Source organism: Lemur catta, chromosome 15 (genome assembly GCF_020740605.2).
Source record: "Lemur catta isolate mLemCat1 chromosome 15, mLemCat1.pri, whole genome shotgun sequence".
Lineage (NCBI taxonomy): Eukaryota > Metazoa > Chordata > Mammalia > Primates > Lemuridae > Lemur > Lemur catta.
In genome coordinates, this window is record NC_059142.1 from 12405563 (window position 1) to 12422728 (window position 17166).

General features: G+C 49.0%; 1 protein-coding gene across 1 annotated transcript; it reads right to left on the reverse strand.

Annotated features, from left to right (window-relative positions):
• Positions 1-527: 527 nt before the first annotated feature.
• On the reverse strand, positions 528-11170 carry ALOX15 (arachidonate 15-lipoxygenase). The gene is made up of 14 exons (XM_045527157.1): positions 11016-11170; positions 9310-9514; positions 8948-9029; positions 8738-8860; positions 8484-8587; positions 8122-8282; positions 7026-7169; positions 5688-5897; positions 2915-3001; positions 2647-2816; positions 2340-2461; positions 1664-1764; positions 1374-1541; positions 528-1265 (listed from the first exon to the last, which is right to left on the reverse strand). Exons 1-14 carry the CDS (start codon positions 11148-11150, stop codon positions 1086-1088), a joined length of 1992 nt encoding a protein of 663 aa, XP_045383113.1. The 5' UTR covers positions 11151-11170; the 3' UTR covers positions 528-1085.
• Between the last annotated feature and the right edge of the window lie 5996 nt (positions 11171-17166).

The following is a 17166-nucleotide window of genomic DNA, read 5'->3' on the forward strand; positions in this document are numbered from 1 at the left end:
GAGGCTGAGGCAGGAGGATCCCTTGAGCCTAGGAGTTTGAGGTTGCTGTGAGCTATGATCATGCCACTGCACTCTACCCAGGGTGACAGAGTGAGACTTTGTCTCAAAAAAATAATAATAAATAAATAAATACAGACAATGCTTCACTTGCTCGCCCGTCACTCACCTCCAGCTGTGCTACCCTGTTCCTAACAGGCCACCAACCGGTACCAGTCCATGGCCCTGGGGTTGGGGATCGCAGTTGTAAGGAAACTCTTTTGGTTTGTGTATACTGTTAGCTTCTGTTTTAAACTATCCATAGATTACTGTATTAAGAAATAAAACTTCACAGTTTATTTTTCCAAAATTTTAACCAGATGCAGTTGAATTTTATTGAATTCCTTGTTGTATACTCATTAAGATGATCATGAAATTTTTAGCATTTTTCAGTTAATTATATTAATTTGAAGCTTCACAACTGGCAAACCACAACTGGGTCATAGATATGGATCCCTCAGGCTGAAGCCAGGAGACCAAATCTCTCTAGCCAAAAGCAGCTTCCCCGGTGTAACCGGCTTACTTTCGATCATCATTTTCTAAGTGAGCCATGAAATGAAAATCTTGCGAGTCAAAACTCTTGAGAGTCGCTGCGTTAATGCTTTGCTTTGTGGTGTGTCTGGCTTCAGGACATGTGCTAAATCCTACCCAGTGACAAAGAGAAATTTTGTGATGCTCTATAATCTTTTGCCAATGTTTTATTAAACACAGTCATCCTCATTCTTTTCTATCATTAGTCTAAAATATCTTTTTGTGTTGTTAAACTCAATTTAGGTTCAGAATCACATTTGGTGCATAAAAGGTGTGGAGTAATACGTATTATCATCCTGATCTGAATGAAGACGGAGGGAAAGAGAAAAGGAGGGAGGGAGGAAGGAGGAGTGAGGCCCCTAGGTGATACATCTAGAATAAAATCTGTTTGCTGGAGGCAGAGACAATGAGGGTGGGACATGGGGAAGAGGGCAGGGCTTGGGAGGGAAGGACTGAAACCACAAAGGCACATGGTTGTGGCCTGGAGCGGGGCTGAAACAGCCAAAGGCTGGGGACGTTCATATGGTCACACTGTTTTCCACCAGGCTGGGCCGCAGGTACTCATAAGGCATGTCCAGCTTTGCATTCCGGCTCTCAATTTCCTTATCCAGGGCAGCCAGCTCCTCCCTGAACTTCTTCAGCACAGCCCTGGGCCCAGGGCCTGAAAAATACTCCTCCTTATGCTGGCCCAAAGCCACCTGGGATGGAGAAGAAAAGGCAGCTGAGAGCCTATGAGCCCTGCTTTGGGGTACCACACCTCCCTGCTGCTACCTCCTTCCTTAGGGGCTTGGGCACGTGGCTCTCACCATAGTGGGCTGGCATCTGCCCAGTTGCCAAATGAGGGACATCTGGACAGAGGCTTGGTGAAAGTTAGGCAGTGTTGACATCACAGTCTCCAGTGTTGCATTGTTGGTGGTCAGCGGGGGCAGCCGCATCGTGCAGGGTGTATTAGGGACCCAAGAGCACCAGTCCAGCTAGGGAGGGACAAGGGTCTAGAGTCAACAACTGCTAAGCATGAAAACCCCTTACCCTACCTGCACAATCCCCTCCCGAACTCCAGGCCACAAATGCCCAGTTGTGCCCCTCTGGTAAGCACCTGGCCCAGGTGGACAGAGGAGTGCTGGCCAGTGCAGGTGAAGATGCACATGGTGACAAAGCGGCAAACCTGTTCCCGAGACTGTAAAGAGACAGGAAACCCTGCAAGGAGTGAGGAGAGTTAGAAGCTGTGAGGCCGGGCGTAGAGGCAGAACTCGGAGAGACAAGGTGGAGAGAAGGGAACAAGACTGGTGAGAAGGGGTGCCAGGAACACTCACTAACTCTTGTGGGAAATAACACGAGAGTGGGTTGGGGTCAGGGAAACGGGGAGCTCTGCTGGGAGGGTCCTTGTGCTGGCTCTTGCTGGCTCACAAGAGTCAATGATGTTAACTTTTCAGGTGTTTAGCAAACTAGTCAACATCATATTGGTAGCCATGGTGGGAATATTTACACCATGGAAATGGGCAAATGCTACAAATCTGGGCTATTTTTCCAGAGAGCCAGTTGTTAAACATTAATGAACAACCACTGGTCCCACTGTGTCTGGGACCTGGGACTTCTCAGTATATAGGAGGGGGACCTGTCTCTCTCGCTGAGAGGGAATGGAATCTGGGGGACCTTTGGGAGTTTTCACAGGGTTTGGAAATACCTCTGGAACATTCCAAAGAAATAGAGAGGATTCTAGGGAGGTCTCTTGTGTTTTGCGGCCGAGATCTGAGGGCAGGGGCTCCTCTTACCTTGGTCCTGGGCCCCTAGCAGCCCCACTTCAGTGAACTCTCGACACCAGCTCTGCAGCTCAGGGTCGTCTCGCACAGACTCGTCTGTCTTATAGTAGAGATTCACAATTCCCTCCACGTACCTGTCAGCCAAGCGGTCAAGGCCAGAGAGCTGAAGCCTGACAGGGAGCCTCCAAGCCCTCGGCTCCTGCCCACACTGCCAGGCCAGGGGCCCGGCTCCCCAACCAAAACACAGACCCCCTGTTCTCCGTGCCATCTTCTCCACCCCTGCCCTCCCCCGCTGGCCCTGCCCTCCTGCTTGCCTCACCGAGAGATGATTTCCCAGAGCCCCAGAGCATCTTGGGCATAGAAGGAAGACTTGACCCCCAGGAGCCCCCGGTCAGCCAAATCGTCAGGGACACAGAATGATCTATAGGTCAGGAAGGCTCTGGCTCGCTTGAGCAGCTCCACGTGGCCTCCCCCACCTGTGCTCATCACCTGAGGGGCGAGGACAGCAGAGTCAGGCCAGCCAGGCTGCCCTGAGGCCAGAGCCGGAAGGAAGAGCGAACCCAGAATCCCCCTTTCTCCACCCATACCTGGTCGAATATTCCCATGTCGGCAACCAGCCCACTCCTGGCCCGGACGTTAATTTCCAGCGTGTACCGCAGGTGGGGAATCATAAGCTAGAGGGAGAGAAGCGGGGATGGGCAAGTCAGAAGAAAGCTGTGGCAGGTCCCCATGGGAAACAGGGGCTAAAAAGCAGGAAAGACACCAGGTCTTTAGGAAAAAAACACAGACTTCAAGTTCAATGGCCCCTCAGCATCAGGAGTTTTCATTTGGGGCTGGGCAAGGTAGCTCACACCTGTAATCCCAGTACTTTGGGAGACCGAGGCAGGAGGATCACTCAAGGCCAGGAGTTTGAGACCAGCCTGTGCAACACAGTAAGACTCCAACAGAAAAAATTATTGGTGTACGGTGGCACGTGCCTGTAGTCCTAGCTACTCTGGAGGTGGAGGCAGGAGGATCACTTGAGGCCAGGAGTTCAAGGCTGCAGTGAGCTCTGATCATGCCATTGCACTTCAGCCTGGGTGACACAGCAAGACCCTGTCTCTCAAAAGAATAAAATAAAATAAATGGGCCAGGCGTGGGTGGCTCACACCTGTAATCCTAGCACTCTGGAAGGCCGAAGCAGGAGGATCGCTCGAGCTCAGGAGTTCAAGACCAGCCTAAGCAAGAGCGAGACTCCCTCTCTACTAAAAATAGAAAGAAATTAGCCGGACAACTAAAAAATATATAGAAAAAATTAGCCAGGCATGGTGGCACATGTCTGTAGTCCCAGCTATTCAGGAGGCTGAGGCAGAAGGATTGGTTGAGGCCAGGAGTTGGAGGCTGCTGTGAGCTAGACTGACGCCACGGCACTCTAGCCTGGGCAACAGAGCAAGACTCTGTCTCAAAAAATAAATAAAATAAAATAAAATGTTTAAAAAGAGTTTTCAGTTGATTTGCATCACTTAATTCATTCTACAAACCATTGACTTAGCACTTTATGATAATCGAAAGAAATCATTCTCCTTTTCTTTTCACAGGCCTAGACCTGCAGTCCCCAACCCCCAGGCCACAGCCTGGTACTGGTACTCGGCCTGTTAGGAACCAGGCCACACATCGCCACCTGAGCTCCAACCTTCTCCTCACAAAGTCAGGGGAAAAATTGTCTTCCATGAAACTTAGGAACAGGGCTCGGAGGTGCCAGACAGCAGGAGGGGAGCGGCAGGCAAGCAAGTGAAGCTTCATCAGTATTTACAGCCGCTCCCCCATGGCTCGCATCACCGCCTGACCTCTGCCTACACTCCCCCACCAACCCCCATCTGTGGAAAAATTGTCAAATTGTCTTCCATGGTGCCAAAAATGTTGGGGACCACTGCTCTAGACCAACGTTTCTCAACTTTTTTTCAGTATCACCCCCTAAGGAGCCTTTTGAGATGTTTTTTCCTAATCTCAACCCCTATCCATGAAATTTTTTTTTTTTTTTTTTTGAGACAGAGTCTTGCTCTGTTGCCCGGGCTAGAGTGAGTGCCGTGGCGTCAGCCTAGCTCACAGCAACCTCAAACTCCTGGGCTTAAGGGATCCTACTGCCTCAGCCTCCCCAGTAGCTGGGACTACAGGCATGCGCCACCATGCCCGGCTAATTTTTTCTATATATATATTTTAGTTGACCAGATAATTTCTTTCTATTTTTTTTAGCAGAGACGGGGTCTCGCTCTTGCAGAGGCTGGTCTTGAACTCCTGACCTCGAGCAATCCACCCGCCTCGGCCTCCCAGAGTGCTAGGATTACAGGCATGAGCCACCGTGCCCGGCCTATCCATGAAATTTTAATGTTACATATATATTATGTATCTGTTTATGTGCTGTATTTTATCTGTGTCTTATACATAAAGATAATAAGATTTTTTCACTCTCCCAACCACTTTCACCCCCAGGAGGCACTGGGAATGCGTGATCTAACCACTGAGCACCTCCACAACCTAATTTCCTCCATCTCCTCTTCATCCATTACATTCATCATCTTTCCTGTTCTTCAGACAAGTCAAGCTCATACCTGCCTCAGGGACTTTGCATGAGCTGTTCCCTCTGCCTGGAACACTGTGCCCTCTTGATTATCTCATGGCTTGCCTGCCCCCTACCCCTAGTCTCATTCTCTGTGTCATCTCAAGGAGCCTTTCCTGGCCACCCAATCTAAGCTCACTACCACACCACCCTGCTTTGCTTCCTGCCTCGTACTCACCACAGCTGGTGTGTTACAATACAGTCTGTGTTGTCTGCCCTTCCTGGAAACTGATCCCAGAAGATCAGGACCTTGCTAGTCTCACTTACCACTGGCATCTAGTGGTTCTTGCCACATGTGAGGCACCCAATAAACATTTTTAAGGGGTGAATACTTTGCTCTAATCATCTGTAATGAAGCAGGCTACTGGTGTTGGCCTGGAGCTCTGACTGGCCTATGTTACTATTTTAGAATTCTTCAAAGACTGGCTGGGAAAATTCTTTTACATTATTTGTATGATCCCCTTTGATTGGATGGAATCTTCAGTCATTTGCACGTACTGTTTGTGTACTGTATAAATATCTGTGCTTTATACATTTAAAGGGTTACATTTTTTTGCCCCTTCCCCTAAGAATCATTTCTACCCCCTTGGGAGGTGATACCACCGCTGAAAATGCACAGTAAGCCAGGCTCACACTCCCTTGCTGAGTCTTCCATTGGTTGGTTCTCTCCATGCCCTGAGAACCCACCGAGAGAGGCTTCCAGAGGTGGGAATGTGCCCCGGGGCAGAGAGAGGCAGGCAGGCGAGAAAGGAATAAGGTGTTACCTTGAAGATAGGATGTAGTGACGGAAGGCACCTCATGGTGGCCATAGTAATGACCTCAGCCACCAAGTGTCCCCTCAGAAGATGAAACTGCAGCTCATGAAGCTGGAAGTCAGAGCTACGGACCCAGCACTTGGCCAGAAGCCAGACCATTGGGGGATCCGTGGGCAGGAAAAGCAGAGGTGGCGGGGACCCTATTTTCGGCAGCTGGAGCTAGAGCAGGGACAGGGGGAGACAGAGGGGTAAGTGCCAGTTGCCTGCCGATCCCCCTCCCCTCCCTTCATCCTCCATCCTATTGTCACCACCCCCACAGCTACCATTTCTTCCCCTCAGTCACTGAGGTTGTGCAGGCTGCTCCGCCCTCAGCCTTCTGCAGAAGCTGCCCCTTCTGCTGCCTCCTGCAGCCTCCACTTCGCCTTTCAGTCCCCTCAGTGTGGACAAGATTCAAACCCCAGCTTCCTTCATCCCACACTCTTTTTCCGAAGTCTCAGCCTCTCACCGATATTTCAACACCACCTCTGCACAAATGACAGTCTCCAGTTCTCGGCTGCCTGCTAGACAATTTGAATGCCTCCCCAGTAACTCATAATGGGCAACACAAAGCCTACATGAGCACCCTGTCCTCTTTATGTGTCCTATTTCTGCAGGTGCCTGGCCTGGCTCCCCTTTTCCTCTCTCCTTCAATCTCCCTCTGCACTCGCATCCCTCTGTCCTCTTCCTCCCTACGGTCACTACCCGCATCTGAGCCCATCACCTCCTCCTCCAGCAAGCGCTGTAGCACGTCACCCTAATCCCCATTTCTAGTATCTCCCTTCTCCAATCCATCCCAAACACAACCGCCTGTGCAACGTGCCCACAGCACCTTGCACAACAGCCTTTGCTGCTGCCCGTGCCAATGTCATCCTCCTTTCGTGGCTTAATCCAGCCCCTCTCGCCTCGCAGTATTCCCCAACATCCCAGCCAGTGTCCCCTAGGAATCTCCTGACTTGTCCACCTCAGCTTCGCTGCCCACCCAGCTTGCCCCCGGGGAGAGGTCCTTTCTCTCCCTCCTGCTTGCCTAAGTCCTGACCCTTCTCCAAGGCTCATGACACCGCACCTCCACTGATCCCTCCCAGGCCATCTGTGTCCTCACGGACTTCCTCAGTACTGGAGCATATTCAGACTTGGCCAGTCTGTCGCTCCAGTTAGACTACAAAGCTTTTAAGATCAAAGACTTTGCTCATTCTCCTTTAATATCTCCCCCAGTGCCTTAGCACGGTGCCTTTGCAGGGAGTGAATTTGGATGAGGGGCTAAACTGAGTAGGCTGACCATGGGGGAGCAGAAACCCTGGGTCCTCTCACCTGGATGACCATGGGCAAGAGTTTCCCATCAGGCTGCAGTTTCAGCATGACCAGAGGGGCAGCCAGGTGCTGTTGGGTGCATAGGATGACATTGGCCTTGATCCCATCCAGCAGGGAGAAGTCAGCTTCAAACAGCGTATTTCCCTAGATGGGGGAGAGGGCAAGGGCAGCTATCAGCATAAGGCATCTTCTTCCTGCTCTGATTCTTCCCTACTCTGAAGGGAGAAAATTGAGAAGGGAACTAACTAGTCTCCATCACCTAATTTGTACTAGTACTAGGAAATGGATCCAGTGATTATTATTACCTCATATAATTCCTTTTTTTTTGAGACAGAGTCTCACTCTGTCACTTGGGCTAGAGTGCCGTGGCGTCAGCCTAGCTCACAGCAACCTCAAACTCCTGGGATCAAGCAATCCTTCTGCCTCAGCCTCCCGAGTAGCTGGGACTACAGGCACGTGCCACCATGCTCAGCTAATTTTTCTATTTTTAATAGAGATGGGGTCTCGCTCTTGCTCAGGCTGGTCTCTAACTCCTGAGCTCAAGGGATCCTAATCCTCCCACCTCAGCCTCCCAGAGTGCTAGGATTACAGGTGTGAGCCACCATGCCCTGCCTATAATTCTTATATGTAGTTGAATTAGCCTCAGTTTTATAGAAGAGGAAACATGATCAGAGATGTTAAATATTTTTCCTGAGGTCATGCTGCTTACAAAGAGCAGAGCCAGGATTCAAATCCAAGTCTGTCTGAGCCTATAATCCCATCAATTTTCTCTCTCAACTGTTCCGTGTTGATTCCTCACTAACAATCACACCCCCCCACCCTGATTCTCTTGCTCTGTACCCTGCCTGAATCGTCAGGCCCAGTTGCATGTCTTCATTTTCACTCTTCCATCACCCGTTCCACCTTGTGCCCCCTCCCTCCACAGTACGCTGTCCTCATGCAAGGAGAAAGGCCACACGACTGCACCTCTCCAGGGTCACTCAGGACTTCTGTAGAATCCCTTCCTGCTGGCCAGCAGCAACCAGACCACAGTACAGTTGATGCTGACCCTGTCCCCATTCACTGTTTGGCCTCCTTAGGGCTCTGATGTCCATACCTCCAACTCCTTCTCCAGCTGGGCCCTCAGTTCCTCCATCCCTGGAGGGAACACTAGGCGTTCAGGAAGGTGAGTAGAGCGCCTCAGCAGCATGGGGTTGGTGCCATTGAGAAACTGGTACCCAAATAAGGCATCCTCCTTCCAGGAGTCCCGCACTTGCTCTGGGAAGGCAGTTGTTGAGCACACCACGGAATCTGAGCTCTTGGTCCTCCCAACTGTCACCAAATCATCCCCACTTGACCCTAGCCTACCAGAGGGACCCAAGCCTCTGGTCTCCCAACCCTGGTTCTTCCAATTCCCCTGGGTTGGGTGGGATCTGGGGGTAAGGGTCCTGGCAGAAACACTGGGGTGAGGGGACTAACCAGCCAGCTTGCTCTGCCCACACCAGAAAATCCGGTTGAAGTCATTCAGATCATTCCATCTAGTCAGAATGTTTAAAGAGTCTTTGATAGCAAGGTCTGCCAGCCTTTGGGGAAGCATAGGGCAAAGAGTTTGAGACCCAAACATTCTGAGACCCAGACATTACAACCACAGGCACAGATCTTGGGCTGGTCCAGCCCGGTGCAGCCCATAAGCCCACTGGCCTCCCCCTCTCCCAACTCCCCCTTGCTCTCACCCTTTGGCCAGTGAAGCCTCAAAGTCAATTCTCTTGTCCTCCAGAAATCTCTCATCTACAGGAAGGTCACATGTTTTGGTCCCAGCCACATTCAGGATTAAGCCATCCTTCCAGTTACCCCACCTGCAGGGTAGAAATGGAATTAGGCACCGGGATTCTGGAAGGGTCGGAAGGGTCAGCAGCTCACGGGGTCAGGGGAGAAGGGCTAACCGGTACAGCTTCCTTCTCTCTTCCAGCTCCTCTTCCCTGTGCTTCTTGAACAGGCCTTGAGGGTCGTCAAGCACCATGCAGCCTAGAAGTAGAGAGGAGTGCACAGGCTTTTCCTAAGTCTCCCCTGTCCCTTCCAAGGGAGCCTCCAAGGCCCGACCTTCCCGCTGGCCTCTCCCCCAGCCTCCATGCCACTCAGTGCCAGCGCCAGCAACCGTCTCTTTGACAACCTCCAAAGACCCCTCAGCCCAGGTTCCAGTCTCCAATTCCTGCACCTTCCTCACACACCATCCCCACCCCCACCTCCAGCTTCTCTTGCGCCCCAGAGGCCGCGTCACACTCCCCCCCCTCCCCCCTGCACTCACCGGTGCCCTCCGCTAGGCTCAGGACGCGGTCGCCCTCCACCCAGCGGTAACAAGGGAACCTGTACTCGTCCCCACTGGCCCCGGGGCCCTGCACCGAGATCCAGTTGCAGAACCAGGCGTCATCCCGGATGAGGTGCTGTTTGCGCAGTTTCACAAACAGCAGCGGCCCCAGGTACTCCGGCACGTCCACCTTGAATTCTGACTCCTGCAGGCAACGGGAGAGGCTCAGCGTGGGAGCGTGGGTGGGCCCTGCCGCGAGAGGTGCTGCGGCCCAGCCCTGCTCGCCCCGACCCCTTCCTCTGAGCCTCCGGGAAAGCGGCGCGAAGGAAGCCGGAAAGGGAAAGGGATTGCGCACTGAGCAGGGCGCCCGCGACTCCCTTCTGAACGGATGGGACCTGGAGGATGGAAGGGTGCACGCCTTCCTGCATTTTTTCCTCCCTATAGTATTGACGAGCACACACTGGAGCCGGGGGACACGCTATTGACAAACAATTGCAGCTGTGAGACCCATCAAGGCTGAGGGCAGACAGGGTCCCCACCTGGCCTCGGGACAGGCTTCCCGGAGGACATTCCGTCTAAGTGGAGACCAGGAGGTGGGGAGGGCTGTAACGGGAATCGGGGGGAGGCGCCGGGCGGAGGCAACATTGAGCAGAGGCGAAGGGAGGACGTTGTGGAGTTGGAGCTTAAAGCCAGGTGTGGGCAGGTGAACAAGACCAGATCGTGAGGGTCTCCAAGGTAACCAAGAGCTTTAGATTTGCTCCTGAGAAGAAGCGGGAGCCATTCAAATGTTTTAAGCAAGGGGAATGTTTTAAGGGTGGGAATGTATTGGGGAGAAAGTGTTCTGGCTTCAGAAGGGCTTGGAAGGTCTGGCGCAGAAGTGGCCAGGCCGGTGAAGAGAGTGAAGACGACGCAGGTTCAAGGGGACGTTGGTGGTCGGGGGTGAGGCGGACATCAAGGCACGGATGCGGGAGATGCCCAGGAGATAGGATTGACTGCGCTGGATTCTTGGTTAGACAGAGGCCGAGGCAAAGAGGGAGGAGGGCGAGCGCCGCCTGGGGAGACGGGAGGAGCGGTCTGGGAGGTGGGAAAGGGGAAGGACCTCTTTGGGGCATGTTCCTTTGACTAGTCCGTGAAACAGACGTCCGAATCCGAATCCGAGAGAGAGCTGGCCAGGCATGGGAATTTGCAGGTTGGTAGAAGAAAAAAAGATAATAGCTCCGGGTAGGTATGACGGAAGTGGGTTGGGAGATCGAGAGTGTTCTCATGTGCTGGCTTCTTTCTCCCACCCTTCCCCGATCCCATCTCACCACTCACTCCACTGCAGGTGATAAAGCCCGCCAGGTCTGAGAACAACGGTGGAGGTTTGAAGCAGCAGCTTTTAAAATAGAGAAAACGGGAGGACCGAAAGTCCACTCCGGTGACCGCAGAGTTTTGGAGACAAAAGCTCTTGGAATAAGGGGCGCACAGGAGTACCCCCTCAATTCCAAGGAGGCTGGGCAGCGGGAACATTCGCTAAGCGCTTACTGTGTGTCACCAACCGCCCTAAAGCGCTCTACCCCGCCGTCTCGGTGCGCGCTGTGTGCCCAGTGCGTGCGCCCTTGGCCGCGAGCAAGCGCCGAGGCTGTCGGGGGCGCGTCTCCTCCCCGGGATTTGACTGACCTGGGGCCGGGGGCGCAGGCCACCCCGCCCGGCTCTGGGCAACTCACCTTGCCCCGCCCGGGCGACGGGTGCGTCCCGAGCGACGCCTCCCCGTGCTGCCCAACCAGCCACAGCTGCACTTGGTTGGTGGAGCCTGCGAAGAGCGAGGCCCCGGTGGCCAGGCGGACACGGTATAGACCCATCTTGCCCAAGGGTGTTTCGCTCCTTCGGAAAGGGAAGAAGGCCGGACGCGCCAGATATCAGAGCCCGAGACCACGCCCTCTCAGAGGTCTTACCCGGGGTCGGAATGTGGGTGGCAGGTCTCCAGCCCACCCCTGCCCGGCGGCTGGCTGAGGCTCCCAGCTTCACGCAGCCCAGAGCTCAGCTCCAGCCCCAAAAGGAGAAGGGAGTGTAAACCATTGTCTTGGTGAGAGGGGGAAGCAGATGAGGATTTGGGCAGAAAACATCCAGGAAGAAAGCATACACGCCTGGTCCCGCAAGCAGATGGTGTGAGGGTGAGGGGGAACGCACCAGTGTACGACAGACAGACAGACACACACGCACACGATGGCCTCCTAAATTGGTTCGTCCCTGTCAAGGGTCGTATTTAAGCTTGCAGGGAAGGGCGAAGTGGGTGAGGAGACCTGGTCTGTAGCAGCATTTGAGGGAGGCACATTCTGACCGCCTAATTCATTCAGCCACTTTGCACGCCTGCCTTTCCCGTGCCAGGCTCTGAAACTCATTCCTTTCCAGCTGAAAATCTTCTGACTCCCTGTTACCTACAGAGTAAAAATCCAAACTTCTCATTCAAAGCTCTTGCTAACCTGACCAGCCCTCCTCCCACTTACCCCACTGCACCCCGTCCTCATCTCCCTGGGCTCAGCCTCAGGCTAGAGCAATGTGTTCTGAGAAGCCCCCTTGTTGTTCCCCAGAATGCGGGGAGTTCGCTACGCTCCCCGCAAAGAGGTTTTTTCTTCCGATCAGGTCTCTCAGGCAGGGGTCATCGCAAAGGATGAAAAAATAGTAGGAAACAGAAATAAAAATAAAATAATGATAATAATACACAGAGCCAAAGATATAGTTTATAAAGTAAAGGTTTATGAAAATAGATGAAAGGAGGGTGTCCGGATGGATATATTTCTGTCCCGCAAAAAAATATGTCAAAGACTGAAACTCCACACAGGTATTATATAGGGTAGACACAAGCTCCCGTTGCCAAGGGCAATGGGATTTACATACTAACAGGCAGTTTGCTTTAGGGTCAAAGTCTTCTAAAAGGCTACTACAGATCCTTTAACTAACCCTAACTAGAGGAACAATGAGTTATAAAATCTTCTTGGGGCAAACTTCTAAGTTTTATGATAAGGCTATTACTTTAGCAAAAAACAGAGACATCTTGGCTCTGGTGATTGTGTTCTTGGAGACAGAGATGATCTCAGAAGTCAACATGAGCTGTGCTTTGTGTTAATTACTTTAACCTCATGGTTCCGTCTGGGCCAGGCTTGGGCATTAGCATATCTATCTGATCAGCTCTCATGTCGGGGGTCTTTGTCTGTCAGCTCTGGCAACCTTTTGGTTCTAGGAGAGGCCTGTCTTGTCTTTCAAAACAGGTGAGAACCATAGGCCCAGTTTACAGCTGTCTCTTTGAAGTGCAGCTAGCTATTACTGACCAACCAGACGAGGCAGCTTTTGAACTAACATGTTTATTTTTTCTTTAAGGCAAAGCCTTACTTGACTTCTGAAATCAAATCTTGTCTCCAGAAATACAGGGGGCATTTCTATAACTCAGTATTCTTAGGCTCAACACCAGAAGAACTTGCTCCTGGAAAATTCTATGCATCCTTCTAAACCCTGATTAGACTCCAGTTTTTCAGTGAAATCTTCCCTGGCAATTCCATTCCTCCTACCCCACCAGAGCTAATCAACTTTCCTCTGTATTACTTTCCTCTTTGTGCATACTTCTATTTTTTGTATTAGCTTTTAAATATCTCTTTTAATGTGGGTGATTTGAGACAGGGAAAATATTCACAAATTATGTATTAGGGGAAAGAATATAAGCTTTAATCCAAACAAATCAAGGTTCAAATCTGAGATCTGTCTTTTCAAAACCATGTAATTTCATCTCCTCTGAACCTTATTTTCCTCATTGGTGTAATGAAGAAATTATTAATATTTAATCCACTGGATTGTTGGAAGGATTCCAGGAGATTCATAAATGCAAAAACCCCAGCACAATACCTGGCACATAGCTATTGTGAGCAACTCAGTGGTCTCAATTAAAAATACCCTTTTTGGGCCTGGCATGGTGACTCATGCCTGTAATCCTAGCACTCTGGGAGGCCGAGGTGAAAGGATCCCTTGAGGCCAGGAGTTCAAAACCAGCCTAAGCAAGATGGAGACCCGTCTCTATAAAGAATAGAAAAAATTAGCCGGGCGTGGTGGTGCCTTCCTGTGGTCCCAGCTACTCAGGAGGCTGAGGCAGGAGAATCATTTGAGCCCAAGAGTCTGAGGTTGCTGTGAGCTATGATGATGCCACTGCACTTTAGCCTGGGTGTTAGAATAAGACCCTGTCTCAAAAAAAAAATAAAATCCTTTTTGTGTGCCAGTATATTAATGTGTTCTAAAGCTTTGAAGAACTGAATTATTACTTCATAGTGCTGTCTACTGTCTTTTTTTTTAATATTTAGGGGATACAAATGCTTTAGGTTACATGGATTGCTTTTGTAATGCTTGAGTCCCAGCTATAGGAGGTGTTCCCATCACCCAAATAGTGTTCATAGTACCCATCAGGTAGGTTTTTCCCCTCCCTTCTCCCCCCTCCCCTCTGCTTGATTTCCACAGAGTTTTATTAATACTTCCCTCTGTGCACATGTATGCTCATCGGTTAGTTCCAATTTAATAGTGAGTACATGTGGTGTTTGTTTTTCCATTCTTGAGATACTTCACTTAGGAGAATGGTCTCCAGTTCCATCGAGATTGTCGCAAAAAGTATTAATTCATCTTTTTATGGTTGAATAGCACCCCATGCTATACATATACCACATTTTATTAATCCACTCATGAATTGGTGGGCACTTGGGTTGATTCCACATCTTTGCAATTGTGAATTGTGCTGCAATACACATGCATACTTCTATTATTGCACACTTAATCAATCCTGCATTGTGATCCTTTGTTTGTGTGTCTGTAACCCCCACTAACATGAGCTCCTCCTAGGCAGGGACCACATACCCAGCAACATTCACTTTTGTTTCCTCTGAATTTAGCACAGTGTCAGGGCTTGTTGGTGTCAATAAGTGTTTGCTGAAATGCACTGAGCTGAAAAATAAATTCTTCCCTTGAGGGAGACAAAGGTAAACAAATAACTATTAGGCAATGTCAATAACAAGGAATTAGTAGAATAAACTCTGGTGTTACCATGGCATACAGTAAGATCAGCCTGGTAAAACAAATGAAGTTGATGAAAATATGTTTGTGATGCATATTTTCTGGTTTAATTTTTTTAGCAGGAAGTACTGTAACCAGGTCCATAAGCAAGAAAACATTTTGTGTAGTTTTTTTTTCGTAGTCCTCTTATGTTTCAAGTTCCCAGCCCAGTAAGATTTGCTGACCAGAACTTTGTAACTTTGCATAGATTCATTCCCTTTTGAGTTTCTTTCCCAGAAATGGTGGAGCCTCCTTGCAGCCACGAGCCAACTACAAAGTCTTACACCACCTGTTTGTCCGGAGAAGACAAGGTAAGCAACACCCCACCACAGATCATGCCCAAGGACCCACTGAGCAACTTACTCCCTGCATCCTGCCTGCACACAAGGCTGAAAGAATGACCAACGTTAACCCCTAACTCATTATACCAGTAAAATCCCACCCTGGGAGGGACTTATCCACCATTTTTTGATCATGGGATGTGTGTACTAGCATGACTTCTTACTGCACTTGCATGCCCTGCACTCCACCAAAATATGTAATGATGCTCACTCCCCTCATGCATTATTCATTTCACCTCCAGAAAACACCCTGACCCTGTAGGTCAGGGAAGCAGTCCATACCACCCACCTTCCAGTTAACACATCTCCTGCAATAAATCCTTTCTTCCTTGACAATCCTCGTTGTCTCAGTAATTGGCTTTCTCTGCAGCGAGCAACAGTGAACCCCCCTTGTGGGTTCATTAGATTCAAAATTCCGAAGGTACAAAGTGGTATTCACTAGTTTCTTCCACCTATTGGCCCCAAGATACCAGGTTCCTCCACCGCCAACAATCACTGTTACCACTTTCTTCTGTGCATATTGCCAAGCAAATACATGCCTATCCTTTTTGTCCTTTTCCTAAACATCGTAGCATACCTTACACTCACACGGTGTTCTGCACCTTGCTTCTTCCATAGTGCAACATAAATCAGGAGATTATTCCACATCAGTATATAAAGAGCTTCCTTATTCTTTGTTAACGATACTGTTGTTTTGCTGTAGCATAGGATAGTCTCTGAGTCTCTTATAAGCAGACACTTAGGTTATTAGCCATCTTTTGTAACTGTGAAAGAATGGCTAAAAGAAATAACCTTGGTGTATACATCATTTTTCATATGTAAGTATATCCATAGAACAAAATCCTACAGATGGAACTACTGGGCCAAAACCACGTAATTTTGGCAGAAATTGCTAAATTGCTCTCCATAGAAAGTTGTACCAGTTTACACTCCACCAGTGGACTATATATGAAAATTCTTGTTCTTCCTCACTCTTGCCAATGGTGCGTTATTAACTATGTTTACCTTAGCCAATCTGATAGGTAACAAAAAATACCCTAGTTTTAATTTTAATTTGCATTTCTCTTATTATACGTAAATTTGAGCATCTTTTCATGTTGTAGGAGCAATTTGTGTTTCTTTTTCTGTGAACTGTTCCATTTTTCTATTGGGTTTTGGTCTTTTTCTTATTGATTTGTAGGAACTATTTATGTATTAGGAAAATGAGCCCTTTTTTTTAGCTCTATCACTAATAACAGGGGCCCAATAGCCCAGCTTTTGGTCTATAATATTATTCTCAACTAAAAGCAACCTGGACTCGTAGAGGGTAGCTGATTCCATGTTTAGGGGCAGGTGAAACACTCGACAAGCCCAGAACATACTGTTGTTGCTAAAAAGTAAGGGTGCTCTCAAGAAAGCAGTACTGAAAGGGCAAAATGTCTAATTAGAGGAACTCCCACTGGCTATGTTGTGACATTTAAAATAGCAAAATGAAATCATAAATAGGATTGATTGAAATAGGTAAAGGTGTCAGTTAGAAGGCTTTCTGTTGCAAGTAACCAAAAAATCAATTCAAAATGGCTCAAACAATAAGGAAAAATTATTATCTCAGAAAATAACCAGCCCATGGAGTAGATTGGCCCTAGGGTTGTTTAGGTCAGTGGCTCAACAACATCATTAAGGAACTAAGGAGGTTTTTTGGTGGGGGAGGGGTATCGGTGGGGTTTTTTCCCCATCTTTCCACTTCGCTGTCTTTCATGATTTGGTTCTTCAATGTGTTTCCCCCTTAGCTACTTCCACGATGGTAGCAAAATGGCTGCTACTGCTCCAGCCATCCCATGCAGATATGACAACTTCCAGTGGGAAAAGAAGGGCCATTTCTTTCTGTGCCTCCCCTTTTAAGAGCAGGGAAAGCTTTCCCAGAAACCATCCAGCAGCTTCTCCTTATCTCTTTCTGGCCAAAACTGAGTGCCAACTCAGAAACTTTTAAGGACACAAGACAAATAGAATCACTATGATTATCTTAGCCTAGTCACAATTTAGCCCTGAGTTATACGAGCAAGGATGAACACCAAAACATATTTTGGGCCCCACCAATAAGCAACAAGGATGAAATAATGGATTGGGAGGTAGGCACCCAAGAGTGTCTGCTATTAATACAATTAGTTTGGGAAAGGCCCGAATTCACAATAATATTCAAAAGAGAAAAGTTACTGTAAACTGTTACACAAAGGCATTAGAATACAAAAAAGAGTGAATATATTAGGACTTTGATGTTTTTATAGATTTTCATAAGAAAAGGAATGTTACTACATATGAGTATGTTTGTTTCTTCTAAGTATACATCTGTTTAAAATGATTATTGCCATTGGCAAATAGAAAAAGATAAAAACAAGGAACTGTGTGAGAGCCAAATAGTCCTAGCAAAAATATTAACTGTTCCAAGAATGGGAAGGACCAATCAGTACATGTG

Coding starts and splice junctions, on each gene's coding strand:
- ALOX15 (XM_045527157.1), bottom strand. CDS start 11,150: ATGGGTCTATACCGTGTCCGCCTGGCCACCGGGGCCTCGCTCTTCGCA. Junction 9,030..9,309: donor GAGCCTAGCGGAGGGCACCG/GTGAGTGCAGGG, acceptor CTCTACTTCTAG/GCTGCATGGTGCTTGACGAC. Junction 1,542..1,663: donor CCTCTGTCCACCTGGGCCAG/GTGCTTACCAGA, acceptor GTCCCTCCCTAG/CTGGACTGGTGCTCTTGGGT.